Below are 25882 nucleotides of genomic sequence, written 5' to 3'. Positions count from 1 at the left end.
AAAATGGCTCAGTGCTACCCAACTGAATTTATTAACCTAAAAATAAGACCTCTTAATACCAAGGCAAAAATAGACAGTTTACAAACACACACATTGCAGCTGTTTCTTACCCAGTCTGAAACTTAAAGTTATTTACAATATTCCACAGCCATCTAAACACTAGTGCCTGCACCAGAGACTCATTAGTGGACTCCAGTTTAGATGTAGCGTTTCAGACATTTGATCAACAATTAGAATTCCTTCCGTACATTCATTTCACGTAAAAAAATTAAGTATAAAAAAATGGAAATATTACAGATAAACATTGCCACAATTAAAAAGAGAATGCATGGTGAATGGTTATAAAATCGTTTGACATAATATTAGAAACACCTAAGCATGGTGCAACATAATTTAACAGCACCACATTATAATGTTAGTTAAGGGAGGATTTATTGCAGGGTTGTTGTATTAGACTGCATTCGTTTTTTTTTCTAATAAACTGGCAACTGTAAAGAAATTATAAAATCTATGCCTTGCCAATGTTTTCTGGTCTCATAGTTAGCTGGAAATAATTCAAATCAACTCCTATCCTGATCTGAAGACTATTTTGATCACAACACTGTAGAAGCCATCATTCTGCATCCACCGAGACCTGCAACAACCCCACCACACCACTACCTATCCCTCCACCACTCAACCCACCCAGTATAAACACTAATATATATATATATATATATATATATATATATATAAAAAATAAAAGGTTTTGTATTATTATTAAAAAAAAGTTATTTTAAAAAGGGGGGCAATGCACATCATACAGTTATGTGTGTTTCAGGTTTTCACTTTCAATCTCTTTGGTGCATAACATATGGGATTTTTGTGTGTCCAACTTTAACCCCATCTACTGTGTCTTTTTGTATGATTTTGTTTTAGATTCATGGGTCTCACAGGAAAATGTTCAGTGTTAGGCTTCATATACCTCATTCTGCACGCATTGGTTGCAATGACTTGGACTAGTGAAGACATCTCAAACACAAAAGAGGCACTTGTCAGCACAGTGCATCTTAATTGTTTCAAGAATCTCAGTTCACAGTCTGACTGGGATCATTGTTTGATTTCTTCCTTTCCAGCAGTGGCACACTGGGGTTTCTCCCCAAAGTCCAAACTTCCCAGCAGCAGCAGTTCAGTTTTTCTACGTATAAAAATAAATTAAAACTCAATGTCATAAATCTAAAAAAGACTGCATGTTAACTGCATACAGTATATTACACTCATGTCCTAGTACGTCTATGCATACAGAGTGGCTATTCTGCAAAGTGGTACTTTGCAGACTCAGACGAAGGACCAGAGCTGGTACATGTCCGAGGGGTTGCAGAGGGCCAGAGAGGGATGCTCATGACGGGCACTCAGACACATGTTCCATCCTGGAATGTAGAATAACTGGTTCTATACAAAGACAAGACAAAACTATTACTTTTCTAATAAGATAACCCAAGTATCTGAAATCACAAATCAGTACACAGAAAACGCAAAAAATAAAATTAAAATAAAACTCACATCCTTCAGTTCCCATTTTTGCTCTGCTCCTACAAATGTGTTCCTGCCTTTATACTGGCAGTCCTCCAGCTTCACAGTCCCCTCTGCCCCGTGCAAACACAGCTCCTTCTGAATGTTGTGTCTAATCTCGTGACGTGTGGAGAACTCAAAATACTACAGGAAAGGAAACAAAAAAATGCCGTCAACAATGAATCATATTTTTACCAATCAGTGATAGAAGGTAGATTCTCTGACTGACCTGGTTTCCTCCTAGTCCGTGACATGGGTACATGATCAGCTGTTTCCCACCCTCATTGTTCTCTCCAACATCCAGACATGAGTCTTTGCCGACATTTTTCACCTACAGAGAAAGAGAAGGGAAGGGGAGAGCAGTGAGAGGAAACAAAATGAAAAACTAACATCCATTGCAAGCTGTTCAAACAACTTTATTCTCTGGAGTGCTTTCAGTGGTGTCAAATTGGAACTGCTCAGTACCCTCTGGAGATCCCAAGTGGAAACCCACAGTGGCTAGACAGAGTTCTGAGGTTTGGAAAGAGGAGAGCTGGTGGTGGGGTGTGTGATCTTACTGAGCCAAAGTGGAGTGGGTTGAGATCAGGCATGAAGACTTCTGGATAAACGTTCTTCAAATACCATGAGAAGCTCTTGCACTGCAGTCGCGCACGGAGGTCCATGCGTTCGGAGATCTCTCCAAAGGCCCTCTGTTGAAACAATGCAAAAACAGTTCCTTTACATTGATTCTCAACACACTGCAGACATGCGGGATACTAACAGGGCTCATTTAACAAGGTTTACCCACAAAGCAATGATGCTCCGTCTTGCCTTCAGATATGGTCTTAAAAATATTCTTTATCACTTTTGTGAGATCTCGGACGAAAAATGTCAGGTATGGAAAAATATCTTATTTTTTTTTTTAATATATCTTTCTCTAAAGGTTGCCATCTGCACTGAAATCAAGAATTAGTGTGAGCTCAAAATATATAAAGACCACACAAGCACTTGCGCAAGTTGCAGGTACTTGATCATAAACCAAATTATGTATTAGTAATAGTAAGAAAATTTGACTTGATGCTAGTGCTAGAGGAAACAGATCACCAGAGTCATCCTGAGGGTGATGTGAATGCATGTACTAAATTGCATTGCAATCCATCCAATAATTGTTGAGATATTTCACTAAAAACAAAAATGTCACTATGAGGTCATAGTTGCACTTAACGGAAAAGTCAGAGCCAGGAAAAGTCATTAGGACTCATCCTCTGGGCACCATGGCGATCTATTATCTTGTTGAGATATTTCAGTCTGTGGTGAAGCGGAGCACCAATTACAGAAATAAAACATACAACTCCATTGCAAAAAACAATTAGATGTAACCTTAAAAGGAAAAAAACTATATTCCATTGAATGTTTTTGTTTTTTTTACTCTGAATATCATCGCTTTACTTTTCTAAAGTCAATAAATGCGTTCCAGTGCTCTAATGAGTCCTTTGTTGAACAAATTAACTACAGACAAGTAGTCGATCACTGTTCCTTTTTAAATGGAAGCGTAGCAGCACATTTTAAAGGATTTGCAGGCACCTCATGCTCTTGAATAATTGGAGCACTTTCTATAATGACAAGGATGCTGCTCACATTAGTGCACACACCGATAGCTACTACAGTGGATTCCATGAAGCTGTTGATGACGGCATGCCTGTTTGAAGCCAGCGGGAGAGGGCTGGCCCACTCTGTGAGGTACAGCCCTGAGGGAAGTGTTTATGGCACCTCCAGGACCACATGTTGGGAAACGCTGAAAGCCTGTGTGTCATTTACCAGAGCAGACTTCCTCCAGGCCCAGGGGGTTTATAAGTGCTCTTTAAAAACCACTAACATATGACCATGGGAAGTAGAAGTTAAAGATAATGCTGCAGAGCAATGTGCAGCATTTAAAAAGGATAGATACACACATTTCAAAGTCACATTAGTGTCAGAAGAAGAGCTGCTAAGACTAATCGATTAGTTGTCAACAATTAAATTGATCGCCAAATATTTTGATCGATAAATCAGTTGGAGTCGTTTTTGGAAAATGAAATTCTCTGATTCCAGCTTCTGAAATGCAAATTTTTTCTAGTTTCTGCACTTCTCTATGACAGTAAACTGAATCGTTAAGATGAGAAAACAAGACATTTGAGGACATCACATTGGGCTTTGGGAAACCCTGATCAACTTTTTTTTCTTCATTTTCTTACAGTTTATAGACCAAACAACTCGATTAATCGACAATGAAAACAATCAGTAGTTGCAGCTCTAGTCAGAAGCACTACATACATCTTTTGCCATCTGTGCAGCTTGCTGGTTACGGCGGTAAAAGATCTCCTTGTAGTCGTCCATCCAGACCTCCGCCAGTCGAACCTGGTTACGAGCAATCACTTGTGTGCCCTTGGGAAAGGTGTGGGGGCTCTTGGTGCGGAAAACATGACCAACAATGGAACAAGGGATGATCTCCAGCTGTCCGCCACACTGCCACACCTGCAGATTAATGGGAGACAGCACAAACCGATGTATAATGACATGCTGGTAGACACGCCTATACAGCTGTTACGATAATGGAATGATTTAACAGATACAAATGACAAAACTTCTGCACATCCAGAATGACAGCTTCGCAATGTCTTACCCTAAACGACATTTCAATATTCTCACCGCCCCAGATTTCCATTTTTTCATCATAGCTTCCAATATGGTAGAAATATTCTTTTGAGATGGAGAAAAGCCCACCAGCAAATGTGGGAGTCCTGTAGAAACATTTTGTTTAATGTTTTTAATGATTTCCAAGAAGAAGCAAGAGTTTATATAAAGGTGTTATTCTGTATTCATGTACATTGATTGCTTACTTGATCGGGTATGTTTCATCCTTCCTCCTTTGTTTCTCATGATCTGGTAGACTCTCCCAGCCGAAGGAAAGGCTCCAGTCAAAGTTTCCTCGGTTGTGGTTCTGGCCATACGGGGACGGTTTCACAAACTCAAAAGTATTGAGATCAATAGTGGTTATATCAGGACTCACTACTACAGTGTAGTTATCTGCTATCCTGGCCAACAGGGGCTCCAGCCATCCATTGAAGCATTCACCTGTTAATGCATGCAAATCAGACATTACAACATATTACTTAACAATAACCACTGAATGGCTAATTTTGGAATGGAAAAGGGTTGCGGCCATGCAGAGGACTTTAAGAAGAGCAAACAGTAGGTTGTTGAGCTGCGGGTGTGTAAGTCAGGGTGTGTCTGGCATGCAACTGGTATTAGTGTGTGAGTAATGTCAGGTGTGTTCACTAACAGTGAGCATCCAGAAAGGTGAGTGTGTCACCGGTGGCTACGGAGGCACCCAGCAGCCGAGCGGTGATGAGTCCTTTCCTTTCACGCTGGCGGACAACTTGAACAATGCTCAGCCGCTTCAAATACTCATCCAGCTTGTCCTTCAACGCTTCTGAAATAACGGGATTTCCATTAGACATACAGTAAAGTGAGAGGTTGAGAAGAACATTTAGAAAAACTGATGAAATAATATGAGCAATATAACAGTCTCATAAAGTCTGAAGTATCGCTTAAGTGATCAATAGATAATATTCACAGTCCTCAGCCTGGAAGGTAAAACTCAAAAAACAGATGAAAAAGGACAAAGCGTCTTCCTTTCATCTTCAACATGGATGGCTGTCAGGAGAGCTGCTAAACAGCAGGCCTCCATCTGTGTCCTGTTCACTACAAGTAACTAAGCTGAGAGAGTCAGATCGCCTGCATTCCCTGAAACCTCTCTACTCTCCAGCATTTTGTTTTCTTCCTACAGTACATCGGACCTGTTTACAAGAGTTAACACTGACTCATTTCTAAGCACAACCACTACTAATACCTCTAAGAAGAATATTCACTAGATTCCTGTTGTAACCCAGTTCATTGGCCACAGAGGGAGCAGGGAGCTCCTCTCTGCACGTTTTGATGCACACCAGCAAGCTGCCCACCCAACATGCTGCCTGAAATCGAACCCAAAAGAAAGCAGGGCGGTCCTGAAGGGTCCTTTTAAATTTTACCATCAACGCTGGCGTCGTCCACCAGGATGATCTCCTTGAGGAGAATGGCAGGGGAGGTGTGGAGGACACTGTATACTGTCCTTAGCAGGGTGCTCCAAGCCTCATTGTGAAACACAATTATCACACTGGTGGTCGGCAAGGCGGGGCATCGCTTGAAGGTTTGCTCAATACATCTGCAAAAAGAAGGAGAAAGAGCACAAAGATCTGACTGTCCTGTACAGTTCCCGAGTGGCACAATAGTCTAGTTATTACATCTGCAGACTCTCCCTTGTGGGGTGTCCATTTCAGCCGTGACACCGCATGTGTGGCAGCCTTTGAAATATCTGCCATATCAGAGTGGGAGAGACTTTATTCTCCCTAATAAGATAGCCAGTACATGCACAGGCTTTATGTCTGTGTCATGTACTGACTATCTACCGACATGTACTTGGACTAACATACACTTGGATGTACAGTCAGTGCCAAACATAACTGTGCTTCTTTCTGAACTGGCCGCAGTAACTGGGCAGGCATGCTGAAACAAACTCCCAGTCGGAACAATCATCTCTGTGGTTTCTGCCTGAAATTTTCCCCAGTTCCATAAAGCAAATATGATGAATGTGTTTGGGTTAGGCCCCATTTATATTAGGCTACACTGATCTATTTGGGTGTTTTTTAGTGTGTGACTTACAATTATATTCAGGGCCAGTACATCAATTCATGGAGTAGTAATAGGTAGCGATAGACCGATTATCGGGCCGTTTTTTGGCATTTTGCAGATTATCTGTAGTCTATCTGCGTTTTATTTGCCCTTTAACCGATAGGCCTAAAGTTAATTAAGTAATTAAAATGTGCGCTACTTGGCTCCGCTACAGCTCTTTCTCTGTCTCTCTGCTTTGGTCGATCCCTAGTAATAGGGAAGGAAGAGTAGGCCTACTATACAGCACCAAAGCTGCATTTACTCCCACTAGGTGGTGCAATTACAGGTTTCGAAATCAAAATCATTTGGAAAATATATTGACAATTTTTTGGCAAACGTGGGGGATTTTGCACAGCTTTATGAACAGCGTAAAGATTGTAGACATACTCTGGTGGTCTGGTGTCTGCGCCCAGGTCTCTGCTCAAGGAGATGCGGTCACTGGCATACAGGTTAAAGCAGTGTTTCTCTTCACCCCTCTCCTTCTCCTTCTGCTCCTCAGTGCTCAGTGATTCTGTGTGGAAAGCTTTCCCAGCTGCTCCAGGAGCAACAGGGTTCTGAGGTGGCCGCTCCAGAGCTGGCCTGAGCTCAGTGGCAGTGTAGTGACCCGGCAGACAGGACCCGCTGTCTGCCCTGTCTGGCAGACGTACAGGGGCTCTGATCTGCATCTTTGGAATCACATCCCTGAAGTTATTAACAGCTCCCATCACCATGCCCAGCATGGCATCCCGCTTCACTGCCATCTCCTTCAGCCACGGGTCCTCCTGTTGGTTTTGGCTCCCAACTTCCCATTGTATGAAGAACACAAATGTGACAAAGACAAGGGCCACTATCGCCAGTTTAACTGGGTGCAATCGCCTTCGGAGCACTCTGCGGAGAGCTATCATTCTTCTTGAATAGAGAGCAGGCTGGCTTTGGAATGGCATTCCGCTGAAATCAATACATATTATGATATAATGATGAGTAAACAGCATTAATGTAGCCTATGCCCTTTGTCAAATTAAAGACACTGGGTTTCAGAAAACTACAGCATAGTGATACGCTACATTACCTGCAAGGTCACTACATTAACATAGTAGCCTAGGCTACTTTTCGAAAAAGTATTTTTTTTTCTTGCTCTGAAATAAAACAAATGAAATGTGTAGCAGTTCCTGGTGAAGCTAAGAAGTCTGCTGCCATCTACACATATTAACATATTTAGAAACGGCTTATGAAATAGGCTAAGCAACCACTGCTCTGGATTCCTTCTGGGGAAAAGACCACTTACCATTAGACGCGGAACAGTTAGGTTAGAAACACCCTAAATTGTTCTTTAAAATGTCAACGAATGACATCCTGCTTCGATTGGAGATCCTCAATCAGTTGCTTGAACTCCAAAGAAACTTTTTCGCGAAGACAAAAACAATTTGCTCTGTGCCTCCACAAAACTTCCGTCTCGTTGGATCCAGGTGCGCCCCTCTCAGGTAGAGGGAGGAGACGTGCTGGCGCGCATGCGCAGAGAGAACTTCTGCGTGTCACAATCCATACCTGAAAAACGTGATAAACCATTGAGGCGATTATCACTAAACAAGTTTGGCGATGGCCTTGTTTGCCCTGTAGTTTGACTTATGTCATGTGGTAAGCTTTTTAAAAATATATATTATTTGACAAAATCACTGCTGAATCAAACATTTCCTGTGACAAACCTATTGATAGATAGGCTAAAGTGGCCTGCAGTCACTCTGACTTCAAGAATATTGCAGACTGTGTTCTCCACGGAGTTCCTCAGATTCAATAATGGTGCCAATAGGATTTGTTCAACTGGTCATTCACTGGGACAGTTGCTGGGTTACAAAAAGCGGAGGAACGCGCTATGTTCCACACACATCGCACCGCATCCAATCAGGTTCTCTGAGAAAACACCACATCTCGCAAACAGAGCTTAAACTTATGAACTTCACCACTAACTAAAAACGAATACGGTCCAGACTGCATTTAAGAAAAGCGTCCTTTCGCATGGAAGCGAAAATGCCTAGATTATGAATCAACTTGAGGTTCAGTTACTACTGATTAAAGTTGTAAAACCGGACACTCACCAGAGGACTCTGTAGTTCATCTAATCCTTACATTTCGCAGGTTCCCCACAGCGGATGGTCTTCATAAAGAGTTGGATGCTTGAAGGAGTAAAGACGCGGATTCCAGCCGCAGGGAGCATGCTCTGGTGCCCAGTTTGAGTTCTCTGTGCCTTTGACTTGCACAGTGACTCCATCTGTAGTGACTGTGTTCCCCAGCACTTCCTATCCACGGCAAGCATCCAGTTTATTATGTCCATTAAAATGTTCAGTGTGTCCTACTTTTCCCCCCTTTAGTCACGCTTGTAAATGTTTGTCTATGTGGCAACTGTTTGATGATATAAATTGTCTAATCAGAACATCTTAATCGGAATGGTACATAACGTCAGTTACATCGTTAGTAGAAAAGAAATCAGGCATAAAATCTGCGATCATATCAAAATTATTTTATTTGATATTTATCAAATATAAGCTTAACAGTAGTACATCCACATGTATCTGCAGCTTAATATTTATCACAAGATAAAACATTTCAATTTTGGTTTTCATATATATTAACTGTAGCAAATGATTTCAAATACGACATGAATAGGTCATGTATCAAAATAAAAATAGGTTGTCTAACAGATGGACCACACTTCAATTTTTTATAAACAAAGCTTAAATGTTAATGTTAAAGACTCTTGTTTTTATGTTCCAAAATCAGTTGTTGTGTTTAGGAGTTTGGCTTTGTGAGGAAAGAAAGAAAACTGCTTTCAGCTGAGTATGTGTCTGAACCCCTCTGCACTGTGTTCTCTCAGTTCAGTTTTGCCAGCACCCAACTATTCATATACTCAAATTTACATAGCAATGTGTTTATGTTTTTTCCCCCAAACAAATAATACAACTAAGTCTTTTAACTTGACAGCAAAAGGTAAACAATAAAAGTAGAATCAATCAAAGTACCTAATTTTTATTACAGAAACATTGGCTTCATTGTCTCTCTCATTCTCTCACCCACACCCCCCCCCCACACACACACACACACACACACACACACACACACACACACACACACACACACACACACACACACACACACACACACACACACACACACACACACACACACACACACACACACACACACACACACACACACACAAAATTAAGCTCTTATGGCAGCACGAGCTTTGTCCAGGATGTCCTTTCTCATTCTCGGGTAATTTGGATGAGCAGCCAGAACCTGAGGACGGCAGCTAAGATTAATCACGGTATAAAAACAGATCTAATCTCTCAAACTGTAAACATCCACAGGTGTCTCACCTTATGACACACATCTATGGCATCAACATGCCTCTTTGCTTTTAAGTAGTTGAAAGCAAGCTTGTATCCTGACATAAACAAACAGACAGTATATGTTAGAAATATAATTCTTCGAATCCCTTTTGTCCTTATAAATAGAACTGGACGTGATTTTGGTTGACATACCAATAGTTGGGTTTGTCCGATTTCCATATTTCCAAGCCAGTTCATAGTTGAGTGCTGCATCACGGAATGCCTGCTCTTTTTCCATTATGTAGCCCAGATATTCATAAGCTTTACAGCATGACTGTGGAAAAAAAGTGCAATTATTATCACAAAGAAATTTACTTAAAGACAGCCTCAACATTGAAAAGTAACGCAAATCTGCAAAAGTACGGGGAATAGGTTTTGTGTAAATTGGACAGCCTTTTAAAAGCAGAGACAATATTTTCAGGCTGACCTTGTTATGATTGTGGCATCTCTTCAAGAGGTCCCCGGCCATGTCATACTTCCCTGAATGGATGTAGATGTCTGCCAAAAGCAGCCAGCTTTTCTCAAACTCATCGGCGTCAACAAGGCTCCAGTTCATCTTAGCTATGCGTTTGAGCTGGTTCCTGGCTCTTGGAGTCTGTTTCAGCACCATGTAAGCTGTTGCCATGGCCAACAGAGCTGGCACGTGGTCTTTCTGAATTCAACCAAAGAATCCTGTTTAAGACACTTCCCCCACTATCCTTCTTCCATTTGTTTCCACCGAAACCATACGAACTTCATTTCAAGACATAAAGTTGTGTTTTTTTAATAAATAAAATTCACAAAACTGAATTACAACCGTACAAGCAACGACATATACTGTACATGCTCCATTAAAATTCAGCCTGATAGAGTGTAATGTGCAGTTTACAACCAAATGGAGTGACTGACATTAAGAGTGACTTAATACACAGTGTGGGTATATTTACTCAACTGAGAGTGATGTAACTCATGCACGCCACCTGGGGATTACTTACCTCATTGTTTGCAATCTCAGTGAAAACACTGAGGGCTTTCTCTACATTGGCCTTCTGTTTAGTGGCCAGTAAGCAGCAGTTCTCCAGGATGCGAAGCTGTGTGTGTCCTCCTGGTGTCTGAGGCTTTAACTCCTTCAGCAGTTTCTCGGCTGTTCTCACAGCAAGCTGTTCTGACTCCTGCTTTTCTGTGGAGTTCCTGGTGAGAGACAAAGGTAAGCATTAGATGTCTGTAATAAGTCTGTGGGTTTCAAACACAAGAATATAAACTGTATTAAGTCTAGAGTCTTTGTATGCGTCTACTGCCACTTACCCAATTTCACCATCTAAATTCTCAAATACTTCTCCTCCTATGGTTTCATTGTCAGGATTTAGGTAGATTTCAATCATGTTATACACAGCATTCTGACCCCAATCATTGTCTTTCCGTGCTTTGTTGAAGTGCCACAGAGCATCATTAGGTTCTCCTGTGAACCTGAGCAGCAAGCACAAGTTTAGTCGCTAATCTCAAAACAGATGTCGCCATATTCCGAGGAAAGGCTCTTCCGAACTTACCAAAGATAAAGTCCTTTGCAGTAGTTGAACCCGGGGTCAAACTTAGTCCTGGAAGAATGTTTTTCTGCCATATCAAGAAATCTGAGAACTTCTTCCAACTTCCCTGCCCTCCTCAACAAGTCAATGAGACGTGACAGTGTTGGGTAGTTGTCTGAAAGCAACAGGTGTAAGTTATTATGCTTTCCATTTAGAGAAGGTCAGATCACCAATTCACATTTACATTCACCGCAACTTTAAAAAAGAAATTTAAAACGTGGCTCTATTGCACCTGGTTTGCGCTCCAGGAGTTGTTGAAAGTGGAAAACTGCCTTTTCATAGTCCTGCTTCCTAAACAGAATGTCAGCCATCATCTAAGGACAAACATATGTAAGAAATAAATTCTATGAATTAGTTAAAAAAAAAAGAAAAAAAAAAAAAGGTTACGGTCAAAACTGTGGCGTAAGATAGAACAAACCAGGGTTGCGTCTTCGTTAAACTGGTCATTCTTCAATATGACGCTGCACTGCTCCTGGCACGCATCAACCTCGTCTAGAGTAAGGTACAACCGTGCCAACTCCAGCATCACCTAGGAACAAGGACAGCATTCATTTGAATTCATGTGACAACATTCTTGGTAAAATAATGTAGAGTAAATAATTCAGATTTCTCTTAAATCAAACTATCAACAACTAAGATCACAAACACAAAATTTCACAAACACAAGCCCCAGACTCTAAAAGATGCCAGTGCTTGGTAACCACAGCTGCAGTGAGTACACAGGACGTTTTTGATTCAGCTGCACTGACCTTGCGATCGGTCTCACAATACACAAGAGCTTCTTTGTAGAATTTGACTGCTCTCTCATAGCCCCTCTGACTTGTGTAGTGTTTAGCGATCTCAGCGCAGATCTCGGCTGCAAGCTGCTTCTGCATGGGGACGGCGTCCGGCTGCTCCAACTGCACCCGCTTCAGCACCTTGGCCTGCACATCCCGGGCCTATACACAATCACAAAATCACATCCTCATATTGAAAACAATAATAAACATCATCCTAATGAAGTTACTTTGTCTGTCTTTTTAGGCAGACTGGCAAGTTTTGCTTGGAAATAATCACGCAAAAAATACTGGTTACAAAATGTGAAAAGATGACAACGTCTCAGAGAGCCGCATCACTTCTGCAACCACTTACTCTTTGTAGGGAAAGTAAAGCTTCCTCATTTTTGTCAACCTTATTTTGGATCTTTGCCAACAGGACCAGATAACGGCAATCATCCGAGAGCACCGGCAGTTCATTCACTGGGTAGGTCCAAAGAAAAAAATCAAGTTAAAAAGGCAACTAAATAATAAGCAACTAAAAACAATCAGTCACACAAAGAGAGAAGTTTTAAACTGCTTTACAAATTCAAAGCTGCTTGGCATTGCCATAAAGCATATTTGCTAATATTTTCTTTGCATCGAGTTGTTTGTACTTAAACATTATTTGCAATTGCACAAACATCATAATGACTAGATTCTCTTGTGGTGTTTTTGACGTCAGGAGTTCACGGTGTGTAAAAATTGTGATGTCTGAAGTACCTGGCTCATGGACCAGAGCTTCTTGCAGGACTCTCTCACAGCGCTCATATTGCTTCATCTTCATCAGCAGCTCAGCCAGGTCGTAGCGGAGGAAGTTCTGTTGCTCCGTCTTTAGGGCTGCTTCGTAGTAATTTATTGCCTGCGTAACAACAGTGTTGACACAAGGCTGTTTTTTTCTGTAGGTGAATCGTGTTTATCTTTAAATGAGTGTACGACACAAACCTTGACGTAGTTATGAGTCTTGACCAGGGCTTTCCCAATCTTGCTGGCTAAAGCACCATCTTTGGGGTTTTTCTTCAGAGCTTGCTCAAAAACCTCAATGGCTTTCTCAGGCTGAGGAAAAACAAATTGGACGGGGTTGTTGGTTTGAAGTTTTTGTAAATATTATTCCGAAAGTCAAGGAAAGTATTCCAGAAAGAAAATGCATTTCATTATTTACAAATTGTTGCAAACATGTGGTAAACACCTTAAGGCTAGGATAAGATCTATGTAGCCTTGAATGAGTATGTGTCAACATGCCTGTGACCTTAAGAGGTGACCATACCTCCTCCTCTTTGACTTCCTGTTTCATCTTCCTCAAATCACTTAGATGCAGGCACAATGTGTCCCTTTCCAAAGTAAATAATTACTGAACAACCTTCTGATGAGACTTTCGTTCTATGAGTGTTTCACTGTTTGTTACGAGTGTAGGGACAAGACCACTAAATAATAATTTACTATAATAATTAGAAAATCAGCTACGTTATATTACCCTATTACCTAACATTCTGGGTTGTGCATGAATGAGAAAATAATTTCCTAAACTATTTCTCTAGTATTGCCTACAGTGCTTATTTCCCTTGAACATGTGAGTAAAACAGTGTGTGGTAACCATTCATCTGGTTTTCTCCTTTATATAGCCTATATCAAATAATGTGTCACAATCTTCTACTGTAGTTTCCTCTGACCTAGGAATGAGTTGATTTTTGTTAAGCTTCTGTTCCCAGGGGGTGTGCTGTTCATGATCCTCTGTGTACTATCCATGCAGTGGGTGATTTTAAAATACTTGATTCCTATCTGTCCTAAACATAGCTGTTAACTTAACTGCTTGCTGTTTCAGGATTTCTAACAGCTTGCTCTCCCTCTACAGGAGGGAGGGAAAGCATTATATCACATGTTAATAAAGTGCTTCCTGTTATTCTGAAAACTTGATTGAAGGATGTGGTTGTCTGTCAAGACAGAGCACAGTATTTTAATATTTATTTTAGGGTTAAGTGCTAAGTTGAGTTAAGATGGGTACATTTAATGCACCACATGCACCACAGCACCTTGAAATTGTGGTTTGTATTGACCTTGTCCATGACAATGTTATTCATGTATCTGTTTGTATTTGAATCTTGTCTGTGAACTGTCCTTTGTGTGCTGCTCTTTGTGCCTCTTAATTGCCCCTCGGGGACAAACAAAGTTATTTGAATTTAATTGAATTCACTCTCAACACACTATTTTCCAGGACATTTAACCCTTGTGTTGTCTTAGGGGCAAATTTGACCCGTTTTCAAAGTTTTTTATATCACAAATATGGGTTTCTTTCATCCAAATTGCCCAAAATTAACATGGATGCAAGTTGAATGGAACCCATTAAACATTCTTCGCATGTAAATTGATGATTACTTTCATTGAACTATGGGTGTTTTATTCAATTTTATAGCATTTAAAACAATGTTTAAATGGTTTCAAAACAGTATATCCTGACTAAACTGTGATCCACTCAACATCCTCTGATTTTAACTATGTGTTAAAAAATAATTAATAATTTCTGCTTTTTTTTAACCAAAAAAATAGGTATAATGTCACATAAATTAGGTTTATTGACCATGAATATACAAAGTTTTGAAAAAAGTCACAAAAACATTAACATTTATTTTCAATTTTGACCCATAAGGACAAAAAGTTAATGGTCGACGGGAAGACAACACAAGGGTTAACTTCTCCTCTCATATTTGAGATCAACTTGAAAACTAGTGTACATTTTCTTAGGTTTTCCAGGACACATGGAAAACTGAGAAAAGGCCAAATTATTGAAATAAATGCATTTATGCTCTGCCAAGAGGGGGAGTAGATTTGTTTATTTAATGTCCAGTTAGGGCCGATGACTTGCGTTGCACTCATTCAGTTCTAAGAGGCTTACACTGATTATCAAGGATGGAGACACCCTGTGTCTAAACAATGTTTTGCGGATTCTGGATAATGTTTCATGACGTAACCTTTCAATTTGATAGCTCACTCAACCAGAAATGTGCTCAATTCCTGGCTCCTCTTTCAGAGATATGTGCAGTAGCATTGCGGAGCGTTCCTTGTAAGTTTTCTATATTTTACAGAAAAGCATCCCCAAAACTATTCGGATTTATCATGCTGCTCTCAACTGCAGGGCAAGGATTGGAAATGGGACACCCTGTGTTCCTTTTAGATAGTAATCATCCAAGGTAAGACCTTGGTGATGAACTTCATTACAGCTCAAACACAACACAGCAGAGAAAAAACAGCAAAGCTCCTTTACATGAATGGTAAGACAAGGAATGTAGAAGTGTAAAGACACTCAGAACAGAAGTGATTACACCATACGGAGGCTTCACATTTGTATAACTCCTCTAATTATAATCTCTCTGACGGACAGCTTTTCATTACACCTTTGACTTTTTGAAAAAAAGGTATAAAAGACTTGAACAAAATAAAACTGTGATTAGACTTACAAGAATATGCTTATTTGAAGCACGCAGCACATTTAAAGCCAATAGCCACACAAATCAGTCCCAAAACATATCTCATAAGACACAGATGAATCACATCGAACACTTACTTCTTGAATGTTCATGTAGGCATCACCTAATAAGAGGTATGTGTGAGGGCTGGGCAGCTTCTCCACCATTTCTCTGGAGAAAAGACAAATATATCACATCACATATGGTGTACTTCAACACGTAGACCTACAGTAGGTCTCTGCTGGTCTGGGGTTCAGTCAAGCTTTACTACGTCTCAGCCGTTAATACCAGTAGCATCAGAGAGCAGCAGACGACTGGAGGCAGCTGTGCAAATTTCATCTTTACTGGATGAATGGCTTCAGTTAAATTTGATTTAATTTGATTTACTTTATGCTTGTGGTCTTCCTACTACAGACACAGCTGGATGAAATGTTGATGCACTATGGCTGAATATCCTCGAGTCATGTATTTAATTAAGTTTCAGCCATTACGGTTCGAGACAAACATTTACAATGCATTAGGTTTCAGAAGGAGTATAGTCACTCATATGTTCTGCTACTATCTTACATCAAGATTATTCCCCCGCTCATTTTGATCCAGATGTACCGCTCACCTGTAACAGCTTGCATACAGACGTTTGTCTTTTCTGTGGTTCAGATATATGTCTGCCATTTTCTCCTTGGCTTGGATGTAGTAGGGCTGCTCAGGGGTAATGTTTCGGAGCATACTCAGTGCCAGCTCGGTGTCCCCACGCAGCAGGGCCAGGTCCGCATTGGCAATAGTGACACGTAGCTCCTCTGAGGTTCCCGAGAACTCATTGATGGCATCCTGCATCACCTTTGCTGCTTCATGCTGAAATATTAAATAAATTCACAAGTGTATACTGTATTTTTTCCTTCAAGGCAGGGCAAATGTGGAAAAACACAAAAACACTACTTGGATGAAAACCATAAAATACTCACAGCAGAGTACACTGCTTCACATGATGATGAATAATTTTATTTCGATTAACATACATGAAAGAATTATTTCCCACAATTTGCCACCGTGGCTAACCGAAAAAGGAATAGGCTGAAGCCAAAGCTTATTTATGCCTAACCTATAATCCCCATAGAATCACCCAGAAATCCAACAAAACTAAATGAAACTAAATACTTGAGTACAATCTTAGTCATTTTACATTGTAATCAAATTACTTCATAACCCTTAATTATTTTTGATTTTTAAAGCTTTTTTGAAACTCAACAGACATACACATTTTCAACGTTTTCAAAGTTCATTCCCCAAAACTGAAACACATCTACATTTTACATTAGTCCTCACATCACCAGTTTCAAAGATAGAGAACCGTCTTAAAATTAGAATTCATCAACATCAACCATAAAGAACAATATCTAGAGGATAGTATCATGTACAAGTCTTCATACATCAAAACTCAAAATGTTACCTGTTCTCCGTTGAGCCACAGAGCCTCAGCTAACTCCAAGAACACAGAGAGACAGTCAGCAGGACTCAACTCAATCTTCTTGTTCTTGGACTTGGACGAGGATCCAGCTCTGCGGACACCTGGAAGACTCATGGCCACCTGCAGTGTCTGAATAGCCTCCGTCAGCTCGCCCATTTTCTTCTTAGCCTGAGCCTTGATCAGGTGGTACAACGGATGTTCTCGAATCTGGAATAGACGAGAAGTCACGACCCATTTAGACAAGAATAAAATTCACCACAGAAGTAATTTTGATCATCCCAACCCAGCTAACTGTTGGCATTTAACAATATACACTGATATCTTGTCACTGCTGACAACATCTTCATGTTCCCCTCTGTGGAGACAAAGTATATTTACCGAATGCAATTTTCTTCTTCCCTTCAGCGACACCCTTTTCTGTATTACTATGCCTAACCGAGGACAAGCTGAAATGCTCCTAAATGTTACAAATAAAGCTGCAATGTATTTGCACATTAGTCATGGGTCCAATAAGTGCCTGAATGCACACTGTCTAGTAAACATTTAGCAGCCAATAATACTGTCCATCTTGGTGGTGATCTTACCTCAAAGTTATGGCTGAGGCAGAGTTCAAGAGACTGGGAACACATTGAGAAGTTACCCTGCAGCAAATGGAGCTGTGCCATTAGCAGATGAGCATCTGCATGAGAAGGGCACTGGTCCAGACAATGTTGAAGACTGCTCTGCGCAGCATCAATGTCACCTGAATAAACACAGAAACAATGCAGTTTAAAATAGCATTTGCAGAAAAGAAACCAAAACATATTTTAAATGCAGTGCTCACCAGACTGATATCTGACTTTGGCTAGAAGGAATACCCCTTGAGGGAGACCTGGCACAATCTTGACCACAGTATCCAACAATGTGGCACAGTGCTGGAGCTGAGGAGCAGGAGACTGGCCCTGGGCTGAAGGCTAAAACAAGAACAGTAAAAGTCGTATTTAATGCACATATTCTATAACTTTTTGATAAGTCTCACTAAGACAGGATGCATATACATATCATACTTAACCCAAATGTGTGAAATAAAAAATCACGAGTATCAAAATTAATGCATAACTGACTGATGCTCTCTTGCACTGCCCAAATTTAAGGCCCAGGATTTACATACACATTTTAAGGACCAACGAGCACCCTGTCAATGATGGGTCTCCCAGTCGTACCTTAGCTGGACACAGTGCAAGATACTCTTTGACTATCTCCAACAGGAAGTCAGGGTTCAGCTTTTCAAAGTACTCCACTCCCAGAGGCAAACCCTGAAGTGTGGAGAAGTGTGTGTCCACTGCATCATTCAACAGATTGGTCACTTCTTCCTGGGGCCGCCGCTTTTTCACTGCCAGAACGGCACGTAGGTAGAGTAGCTCCTGAGGGTAACAAAAAATGATTTACTTATAGATGGAGAAATGCAAAGATGGTAGAGGTAGGTAGCAAAGAGGAAAACTTGACTAGGCATTCTGTACAAGATGGATCAAAAACACAAGCAAAAAAAAACAAAAGTCTCACGGGAAGAATAACTGAAGAGAAAACACTGAAGACCTACAGGAGCAGCTGCTGCCTATCCTGCCAGGTGCTCTTGCTTAGTGCTTTTCAAACAGTTTTTAAAGCATAATAAATTAAACAATGATAAGCCTCTTCCTCTAGGATACTCTTGCTGGAGTGGAAAACATTTTTTTGTTGTTGTCAGACTTTATAAAAAGACGTTACCCCTGATTTTCCAATAGATTGTTGAATCTCTGTGAGAAATTCCAACTGTTGTTCTGCGTCTTCAAGTTGGCCCTCTATCAGCTGGCAACGAATTATACCTGAGTGACAAAAAGAAAAAACTTTATATCTTCAGAGATAAAAAATGTATGTATGAACCCTGAGTGTCATTGAGACAACAGGTAAATAATTGTAACATATTACCAATCAAAGCAGAAACACTTGTCTCATCCAGAGTCATGGCTGTCTTGTACCACTTCATAGCCTCCTTGATTCTGCCCTGAAGCACCATCTGGTAGCCCAACTCTGTGGCTAAATCAGAGTCCCCCGCTGCCACAGAGAAGGCTCTTTCCACCATCCTAAACGTCTGCTCAATCAATTTCTCATTTCGTCCGCACTATGAAAACAAGAAACACTGTAAATGCTGAAATTCCATACAAGTCAAACAACTCTTTAGACGTAATGAGGACCAAAACGGTTTACTATTAGGAATTTAGAAAGAATAGTGAAAATTGTCTTACAACACGTGTAAAAGCTAGAGACATCCTATAGAAAAGCTCTGGGTTGTGTGGTTCCAGAATCTCCAAGCTGCTGATGAGGTTTGAAAGCTGCTTTACCGACTGCCAAGAAGGATATAAAAACCGCTTCTGTAAATTGATCAGCACTTCACCACAGCTCCATGATGGTAAATGCCAGTGTGTACAATTTCTTTTTAAATTCCTGCCGATTTATAATCCCTACCAGTTAAAAAATATTAACAAGTAAAAATGTGAACTTTACCTCAGTAATATCTCCATCTCTACATAAAGAATGTAGAGCTAGCATCTGTAGTGCCTCCAGATTATTTTTATCCTTCTGTAAAAGCCTGAAATATGACACAAGGCACTGTGAATGAAGTCCATCTCCCACACTTGATAAGCTTGAATTTCATTGATTAATAGTAATATAATATATGATTACTGCTGCAGTACTGAGTTGAGCCAGACAAATAACATTAAAACTAAAAGGAACTGTGAAGGCCATCAAAGGATGTGAAGTATACTGTATGCTGGCTGCATCCATCCTACTTCACATCATGAGGGCACCACAGCGGCTCTAAGCTTGGGGCAACTCTTCTTTCTCTTCAGCAAACCTGCATCAGCAAATCCTTGGAATTGTGTTAGACTTCTTCACTTTGGCTGAAAGGTCTTTTTATGCGGTTTGACACTGGCCAAGGTCCAGAGGGGTGAGCACAAACAATGGCTTCATCAGTATGCACTGGTTTGAGGCATCATGCTAGTGTTTTATTTGCACTTGAATGCTGAGCCATTTGTAAGGCAGATTATGTTTTTTCTTGCATCCTTGGTCGTGATTACAAATGTCGTTGCACTTCATGATCTCACCAGAGACATTGTAACCCTCAGATAGGCTTAGACTAAGAAAGACATGATCTGTGTATGATTTAGGAGAAACCACCTAACCACCTCATCAATTACCTGTGTGCTGCATCCATGGTTTGCTCCCAGTCTTGAAGGCTGAGCAACAGTTTCATCTTCTTGATGAGGGCAGGCAAGAACCCAGGGAAACTAACAATGACCTGGTTAACCATCTCCAATGCTCCGGAGTAGTTCTGACGATATTCATAGTATTGTGCCTAGGACAGACAAAACGTCACTTAGGGTTTATCATACACCCGAGCTTGTACCCAATATTATTATTACTTTCGTATTCAATATGAGCGAAATGTCTAACTGTCTAATAATAATAAACCTATCAAGAACATCAATTAAAGCAAGTTACAGAAGAATAATCCAAACAATACACTCTCCAAAAAAACTGAAAGATATTTCATATGATAAATGGAATAGCTGAACTTAACAGTAATTATACACCAAACACAGTGTTGGCAAGAGACAAATAAAACACAGAGTCAATTAGAAACACAATAAGTACTATAAGAGGCATAGGAAATATGAGAAATTATACCATCGTAACATATTCAGCTGTGATTGAGAATGATTATTCAATATGGATTTGTAATCCCCATCTCACCTTTCCCATCAGGGCAAAAACATCTGCTCTCTCTTTCAGTCCTTCATCAAAGTACTTTCCAGCCTTTCTGGCGTAGGTGTCTTTACCAGATGTCACATCTATCCAGGCTTTTAGGATTATACCCTGAACAACACATATCAGTCAACATTTTACAAGAGTGCAAATGGGTGAGAAGCCAGAATGCCCCTCTTACCATTACATACATTTCAAGACTTTGCATGAAAATGTAAAAGTGATACTGATGCATTTCTAAATGACAAAAATGCTAATCTCACCTCTCTCGAGCCATTGGAAAGTTTGATCATTCTCTCTATGTACTCCCTTGCCTTATCATTTCGCCCTAACAGCCAGAGAAACATCCCAGCATAGTACAGACTCTTGGGAGGTGCACTTTTACGATCCTCTTTGACCTTAGCATCAAGTTCTTGAATGACTTCTCTGTCTGTGAATATAAAGGCACTTATTAGAATATTACCAACATGCGTGTCCAGTCCTTTGTGCAAATATCTGTGATATAAATATAAAGGACTATGGCTCACCTGGGTTTGTCTTTTTTTTCTCAGCATAGACAAGGGCCATTAATGTGCAGAGAGATAAATCTTGACTATCTCTTATTGTGTCCAACTCTATTAAGGCTTCTTGAATTTGATCTGTATTAAAATAATGACATAAGTGCATGTATGTCAGATGACAAATATACACTAGTCTAACCAGAAATGGTCCATTCTATTGTTATAACTATAACAACTATTGCTGTAATTTTATTCTTTTAAGCTTACCTTGCATAAGGGTACCGTATGCATGAAAAAAACTGTATATAGGATCATTGCTGAATTTCCTCTTAGCAGCTGCTGCAGCGTTTACAGCGTGATTAAAATACTTTTCATAGCAATAGCACCTGATCAAAGCCTGTGGAAAAAAACAGAAAGATCACTGCGTGACACAAAGTGACATGGAAACACAACGTTAAAAAAGGAACCCTGCGTTTAGCTTCAGTAACGTTATGTCAGCTAACTTAGTTAACGTTAAATAACGTCATTGACATTAACGTTAGCCGATATCATTCTTCGCCACAGCTATTATTACTTTTTGAAAGGTCTGACGAAAAGTCCTCTCTCATTTATACCTAACGTTAACAGTGTTACTTCTCACTCTGTATCATTTTGCCATTTGACTGGTTTAGTGTTAACATTATATCTGGAGCATTGGTTTGCTGTAACGTTAGCTAGCTAGTTAGCTAGCATATCAATAAAACATGCTCGCTTACCAACGTTGTCTCTTCATCCTCCATCTTGGCTGAGACGCTTTGTGCTTAAACAGTAACTGACGTAAAAATAATAATAATTTAACCTGTGCGTATTGTACTTTAGCATAGATATATATATATATATATATATTTTTTTTGTTGTTGTTGTTGTTGTTGGGTTTTCGCAATCTTGCACCAACTCCTTTAGCGTTGCCCGGTAACTTAGTAACAACTACATATTAAGGAAGTATTTTTCCCTGATTTTTTCCTTTCAGGCACCACTTATTCGCTGGCTGCTTGTATCTGCCTCCTTGAGTATGATTGGCAGACCAAAACCCCAACCATAGATTATATTTTTTCTGCATTCTAAACATTTATTTAGTAAAGTTTTTTTGGGTGATGATTGGTAAACAGCGTTGGTAAACAGTTTCAATGGCCTCTCAGTCTTGCAGTGAGCCTGACAGATTAAACTCAGGAACCTAGTGCCACATCTATGGACGCCATCTTTACATTTGAGTCGACTCGAGTTAGTGTCGCCTTTGTATCTCTAGGTGGCGCAGTCATCCTTTTATAACATGTGATACTATTCATGATAATAATAATAATAATAATAATAATAATAATAATAATAATAATAATAATAATGCATTGTTGTTATTATTATATAGTTATATGTATATTATTGTTGTTTGTTTATTTAATATTAATGTTTAAATATGTATGCACCAAACCAAAGCAAATTCCTAGTAAGTGCTACTTACCTGGCAATAAAACTTTTCTGATTCTGATTTTGGTGATCTTATGCAACAAAGGTGTATGTGGAGTGGTTATAGCCTAGGCCTGCATTAAATTAATTGGGGAATTTTACTATGCGCAAGGATTTTATAAGATAGTCAAAACCACTTCTACGGCATTTGAAGCAAGCAGGGGAAAAATGCATGTCGAGGTAGGTTAAATCTACTTTGAATACATGGAAATGATTTCAGGGAGCTCAGTGGCTGTTACACTCACAGAGTTTGGATTAATGTGATCAGTAGCATGTTGGGCTGGCCTTCTGTTTGCCAGACCTACGCAATTTACCATCCTCAGATAAGGAAAGACATTTAAAGACAATGCCAACATATTATCTAATTTTGGTTATTCTGTAATATAAACTATAAAATAAAATATTGTTCAGCTCATCCAAACGAGACTGTCTGTGCAAATTCTCATCTATTAACACCTCTTTACGTAGTTTACCATCTGCAGTGGAAACATATTTCCATCCAGCCAATGGTAATTGGTGGCCAAATGTTATGCAACACCATGCATTGACTGTTAAGTACGAACGCTTGATGTCTACAGTGTTTAGTCCATGACAGGAGCAGCCAGTGTCCGGCGTTGGTGCAACTGTTCCAAGAGAGACCTTTCCATGCCTTGTCAGATACTGTTTAGCACTAACTCTGGCACATAATCATTACTCTCTGCAGCACACATCAATGGAAGAGTAAATCAGGTTGGTATCGAGCTCTGAGCATGTGCAGCAATGGGAAAAGTCTGTGTACTGTACCACACAATTTAGCTCAGAGTTTTTAACCCATGTTGTCAGGGGTTATTTTACCACAACAAATATGCATGATGAATTCTATTAATATGAACTATTTTGTGTTAATTAATTAATTAATCCAAATTAAATCAATAATATTTTCCATGATATTCATACAGAGTATATGATAGATAGTCAAGGTGTTGTACTTAGCAAATAGCAATAAATACTGCATGTGTTGTTGCACTTACAAAGAATGCATCTAAAACCCTATTAGAGGAAAGACTTTGGAATATGTATCCCCTGGGATAAAGTGCTATAGCATTCTAATGGATATATCCATTGTGGTTTGTACAGACCATTACTGATCAAAGAGCCATGCCCAAGCAGCTCACTTGCAGTTTAACTCTTTTATTTCTTGTTGTGTTGCTTGAAACGTGATTGTCTTGCACTTCAGTGCATGTACTAATTTACTCTTGTAAACATACAACAGGTATTATGTTGATGGTCAAGGATTTCTAATGTCTTACATATTTGCTGTAACTATATTCTCTGTTGTATTTCTAATGGTCAATGTGTTTTTTTAGCATGTGTTGTGAGTTACTGTGGGTGTGGTTCACTTGAAACACGACATGTGTATGAGTGTGTGCGATTTAGCAGTTGAGATAAAAAGTGAGAGTGTGAGTGTCTGTATGTGAGTCTGTGTGTCTGTCTATTAGCACATAGGGAAGGATAGGGGGGTACTCACCACTACCCAAATCTAATGGGATTTGCCTCCTATCTATCCACAGAAAATTACATTAGGCTACAGATCTGTTATGGGCAGCATTCTCAAATTTCTCTTTGAATTGTTTTTCCCCATGCCCTTCCATGCATGCCAGTGGTTAGATCCCAAGCCAAAAAGACATCCTTCCACATATAACATGTCCACATATTATTGCCCAGCTTGCGAGACTCCTGGGGTGGAGACGGCAGACCAACTTCCGACCTTCCAGCCTAATGCAGTCTAACAAAGAAGCTTGATGTCATGTTGCTGGGCAACCGGCAAGGAGAATCTGCAGAATCACTCTTGATTTAATGGTCATTAAAATAGACAATCAGTAACCCCACCAGTTACCATCAGAGGAGCTGTGTGCTGTTTTTCAGTCACAGGCATTCATCAGATGAAATTATAGGCAATAATTTGTCATGAAAACAACATGTGAGTCATAAAGTAGGCTACTGTGAGTGGGTGTGGCGCAAACTGATAATCACATAATTGTGAGACAGTATGGCAGGAATAATCAGCACTTTGCCATCAGCCTCTTGTTTACTGCCCTCCGGATTCAGCAGCCACAATAGGAAAAAGCGTGCTCGGACTCTAATGAATATTTGGACTGTTATTAATAATTAATAAAATGTTCCACCCACTTAAGATGCTAATAGTTTCCGGCAGAAGCCACACAGCGCGCTTAGGAACCAGATTCTAGCTTCTTGCAAATATGATGCTAAAACATACTGCACTGCACATTTCGGTTCTGAAGCTCCTGGGCAGGACAGACTAACTATTCTTTTTTTATTAAATACTGGTATAATGTATTGTCATGTCACTCAAGATGATTTTTTAAAAGTTAGACATTCACAAATGCTTTCAATATCTCAAGAGATTCAAGAGATCAATATAATTTGAATCATTTACAGTTTGAGTGCTCGTTATGTTTTGCACATGAAACGGACACTGATAACTTCAACATTTTACAGGTTCTGAAATTACACTAATGCTGACTGCGGTTATAGCAATCAGCATTGTAACAGTCATAAACTGATATAACTGATTGTGGTTAGCACTTTAGATCCATTTTTCAAAATGAAATCCCCTCCCTGTAATAGCTGAAAAGTAACGGAAAAGTTATAATGACTGCATTACTCATCGATTTCATGCAACTACCATCTTGAATACTTGCCTGCCTTATATCAATCACATTAGTTTACTAAACAAATATGATAAATATATGAAGTGCAGTTGAAGTAGGGAATTGGCTCTAAAATGCTGCTTAATAATACATTTATATAAATAATCACAATGAAAATCTCAGCATAAGAAAATAAGCATTTTGTAAAGAAATAAACACTTAGGTGTGCTCTGACTTTAAGACTCAGCAGCAGTTAAACATTACGAACCCAAAAATGTAGTCTTCAAAAAACAAAAAAAAACTCTTAGTTGGAGAAACATGAATTAATAAGGGAATAGTGTCACCAGTCATGCAGTATATGCATACTCCCATCACATATCTACAACAATTTAAAGCAAAAGATATGTACGTATATAAAAATGTTGCTGAACGTTGCATGATACAACTGAACAGTTATTTCTGTAACAGAGATTTTGAAGAGACAGAGGGACATGCATAAAGTAGTACACAGTTTCACCAGAA

At 39.7% G+C, this 25882-nt stretch overlaps 2 protein-coding genes across 3 annotated transcripts; both read right to left on the bottom strand.

The window, feature by feature from the left end:
- Positions 1 to 8: 8 nt before the first annotated feature.
- Positions 9 to 8538, bottom strand: galnt3 (UDP-N-acetyl-alpha-D-galactosamine:polypeptide N-acetylgalactosaminyltransferase 3 (GalNAc-T3)). 2 transcript variants are annotated; one of them, XM_039818202.1, is made up of 13 exons: positions 8352 to 8538; positions 7544 to 7803; positions 6667 to 7206; positions 5601 to 5773; positions 4853 to 5002; positions 4410 to 4644; positions 4193 to 4310; positions 3844 to 4044; positions 2109 to 2240; positions 1781 to 1882; positions 1543 to 1695; positions 1283 to 1431; positions 9 to 1177 (listed from the first exon to the last, which is right to left on the bottom strand). In XM_039818202.1, the coding sequence occupies exons 3-12, from the start codon at positions 7200 to 7202 to the stop codon at positions 1318 to 1320; spliced, it is 1914 nt and encodes a 637-aa protein (XP_039674136.1). In that variant the 5' UTR covers positions 7203 to 7206; positions 7544 to 7803; positions 8352 to 8538; the 3' UTR covers positions 9 to 1177; positions 1283 to 1317. The 2 variants fall into 2 exon arrangements, with proteins under 2 accessions (XP_039674136.1, XP_039674135.1); XM_039818201.1 differs by having other exon boundaries at positions 9 to 1431.
- An 853-nt stretch (positions 8539 to 9391) lies between these two features.
- Positions 9392 to 22170, bottom strand: ttc21b (tetratricopeptide repeat domain 21B). Its single transcript, XM_039817988.1, has 29 exons — positions 21965 to 22170; positions 21477 to 21606; positions 21237 to 21347; positions 20973 to 21139; positions 20698 to 20820; positions 20142 to 20299; positions 19447 to 19531; positions 19188 to 19286; positions 18871 to 19063; positions 18670 to 18767; positions 18129 to 18329; positions 17750 to 17879; positions 17511 to 17668; positions 16909 to 17133; positions 16075 to 16313; positions 15560 to 15632; positions 12946 to 13056; positions 12724 to 12862; positions 12338 to 12444; positions 11956 to 12144; positions 11625 to 11735; positions 11439 to 11520; positions 11171 to 11321; positions 10929 to 11090; positions 10619 to 10814; positions 10072 to 10296; positions 9798 to 9918; positions 9633 to 9700; positions 9392 to 9552 (listed from the first exon to the last, which is right to left on the bottom strand). The coding sequence occupies exons 1-29, from the start codon at positions 21986 to 21988 to the stop codon at positions 9475 to 9477; spliced, it is 3954 nt and encodes a 1317-aa protein (XP_039673922.1). The 5' UTR covers positions 21989 to 22170; the 3' UTR covers positions 9392 to 9474.
- Positions 22171 to 25882: the final 3712 nt, after the last annotated feature.

This window comes from Perca fluviatilis, chromosome 12 (genome assembly GCF_010015445.1).
Source record: "Perca fluviatilis chromosome 12, GENO_Pfluv_1.0, whole genome shotgun sequence".
Classification (NCBI taxonomy): Eukaryota; Metazoa; Chordata; class Actinopteri; order Perciformes; family Percidae; genus Perca; species Perca fluviatilis.
Note: the sequence above shows the minus strand (reverse complement) of the source record. Positions and strands in the feature narration are given on the sequence as shown.

Bases quoted from the DNA above. Each gene is read 5' to 3' on its own strand.
- galnt3 (XM_039818201.1), bottom strand. From the start codon at position 7,202: ATGCCATTCCAAAGCCAGCCTGCTCTCTATTCAAGAAGAATGATAGCT. The intron at 5,774-6,666 runs GTATGTCTACAA...TTCTTTTTGCAG, and splicing joins GCAGACACCAGACCACCAGA to ATGTATTGAGCAAACCTTCA. The intron at 4,045-4,192 runs GTAAGACATTGC...ATTAATCTGCAG, and splicing joins ATATTGAAATGTCGTTTAGG to GTGTGGCAGTGTGGCGGACA.
- ttc21b (XM_039817988.1), bottom strand. From the start codon at position 21,988: ATGGAGGATGAAGAGACAACGTTG. The intron at 21,140-21,236 runs GTGAGCCATAGT...TTATATTCACAG, and splicing joins GAAAAAAAAGACAAACCCAG to ACAGAGAAGTCATTCAAGAA. The intron at 11,521-11,624 runs GTTTGTTCTATC...GTTTGTCCTTAG, and splicing joins TTAACGAAGACGCAACCCTG to ATGATGGCTGACATTCTGTT.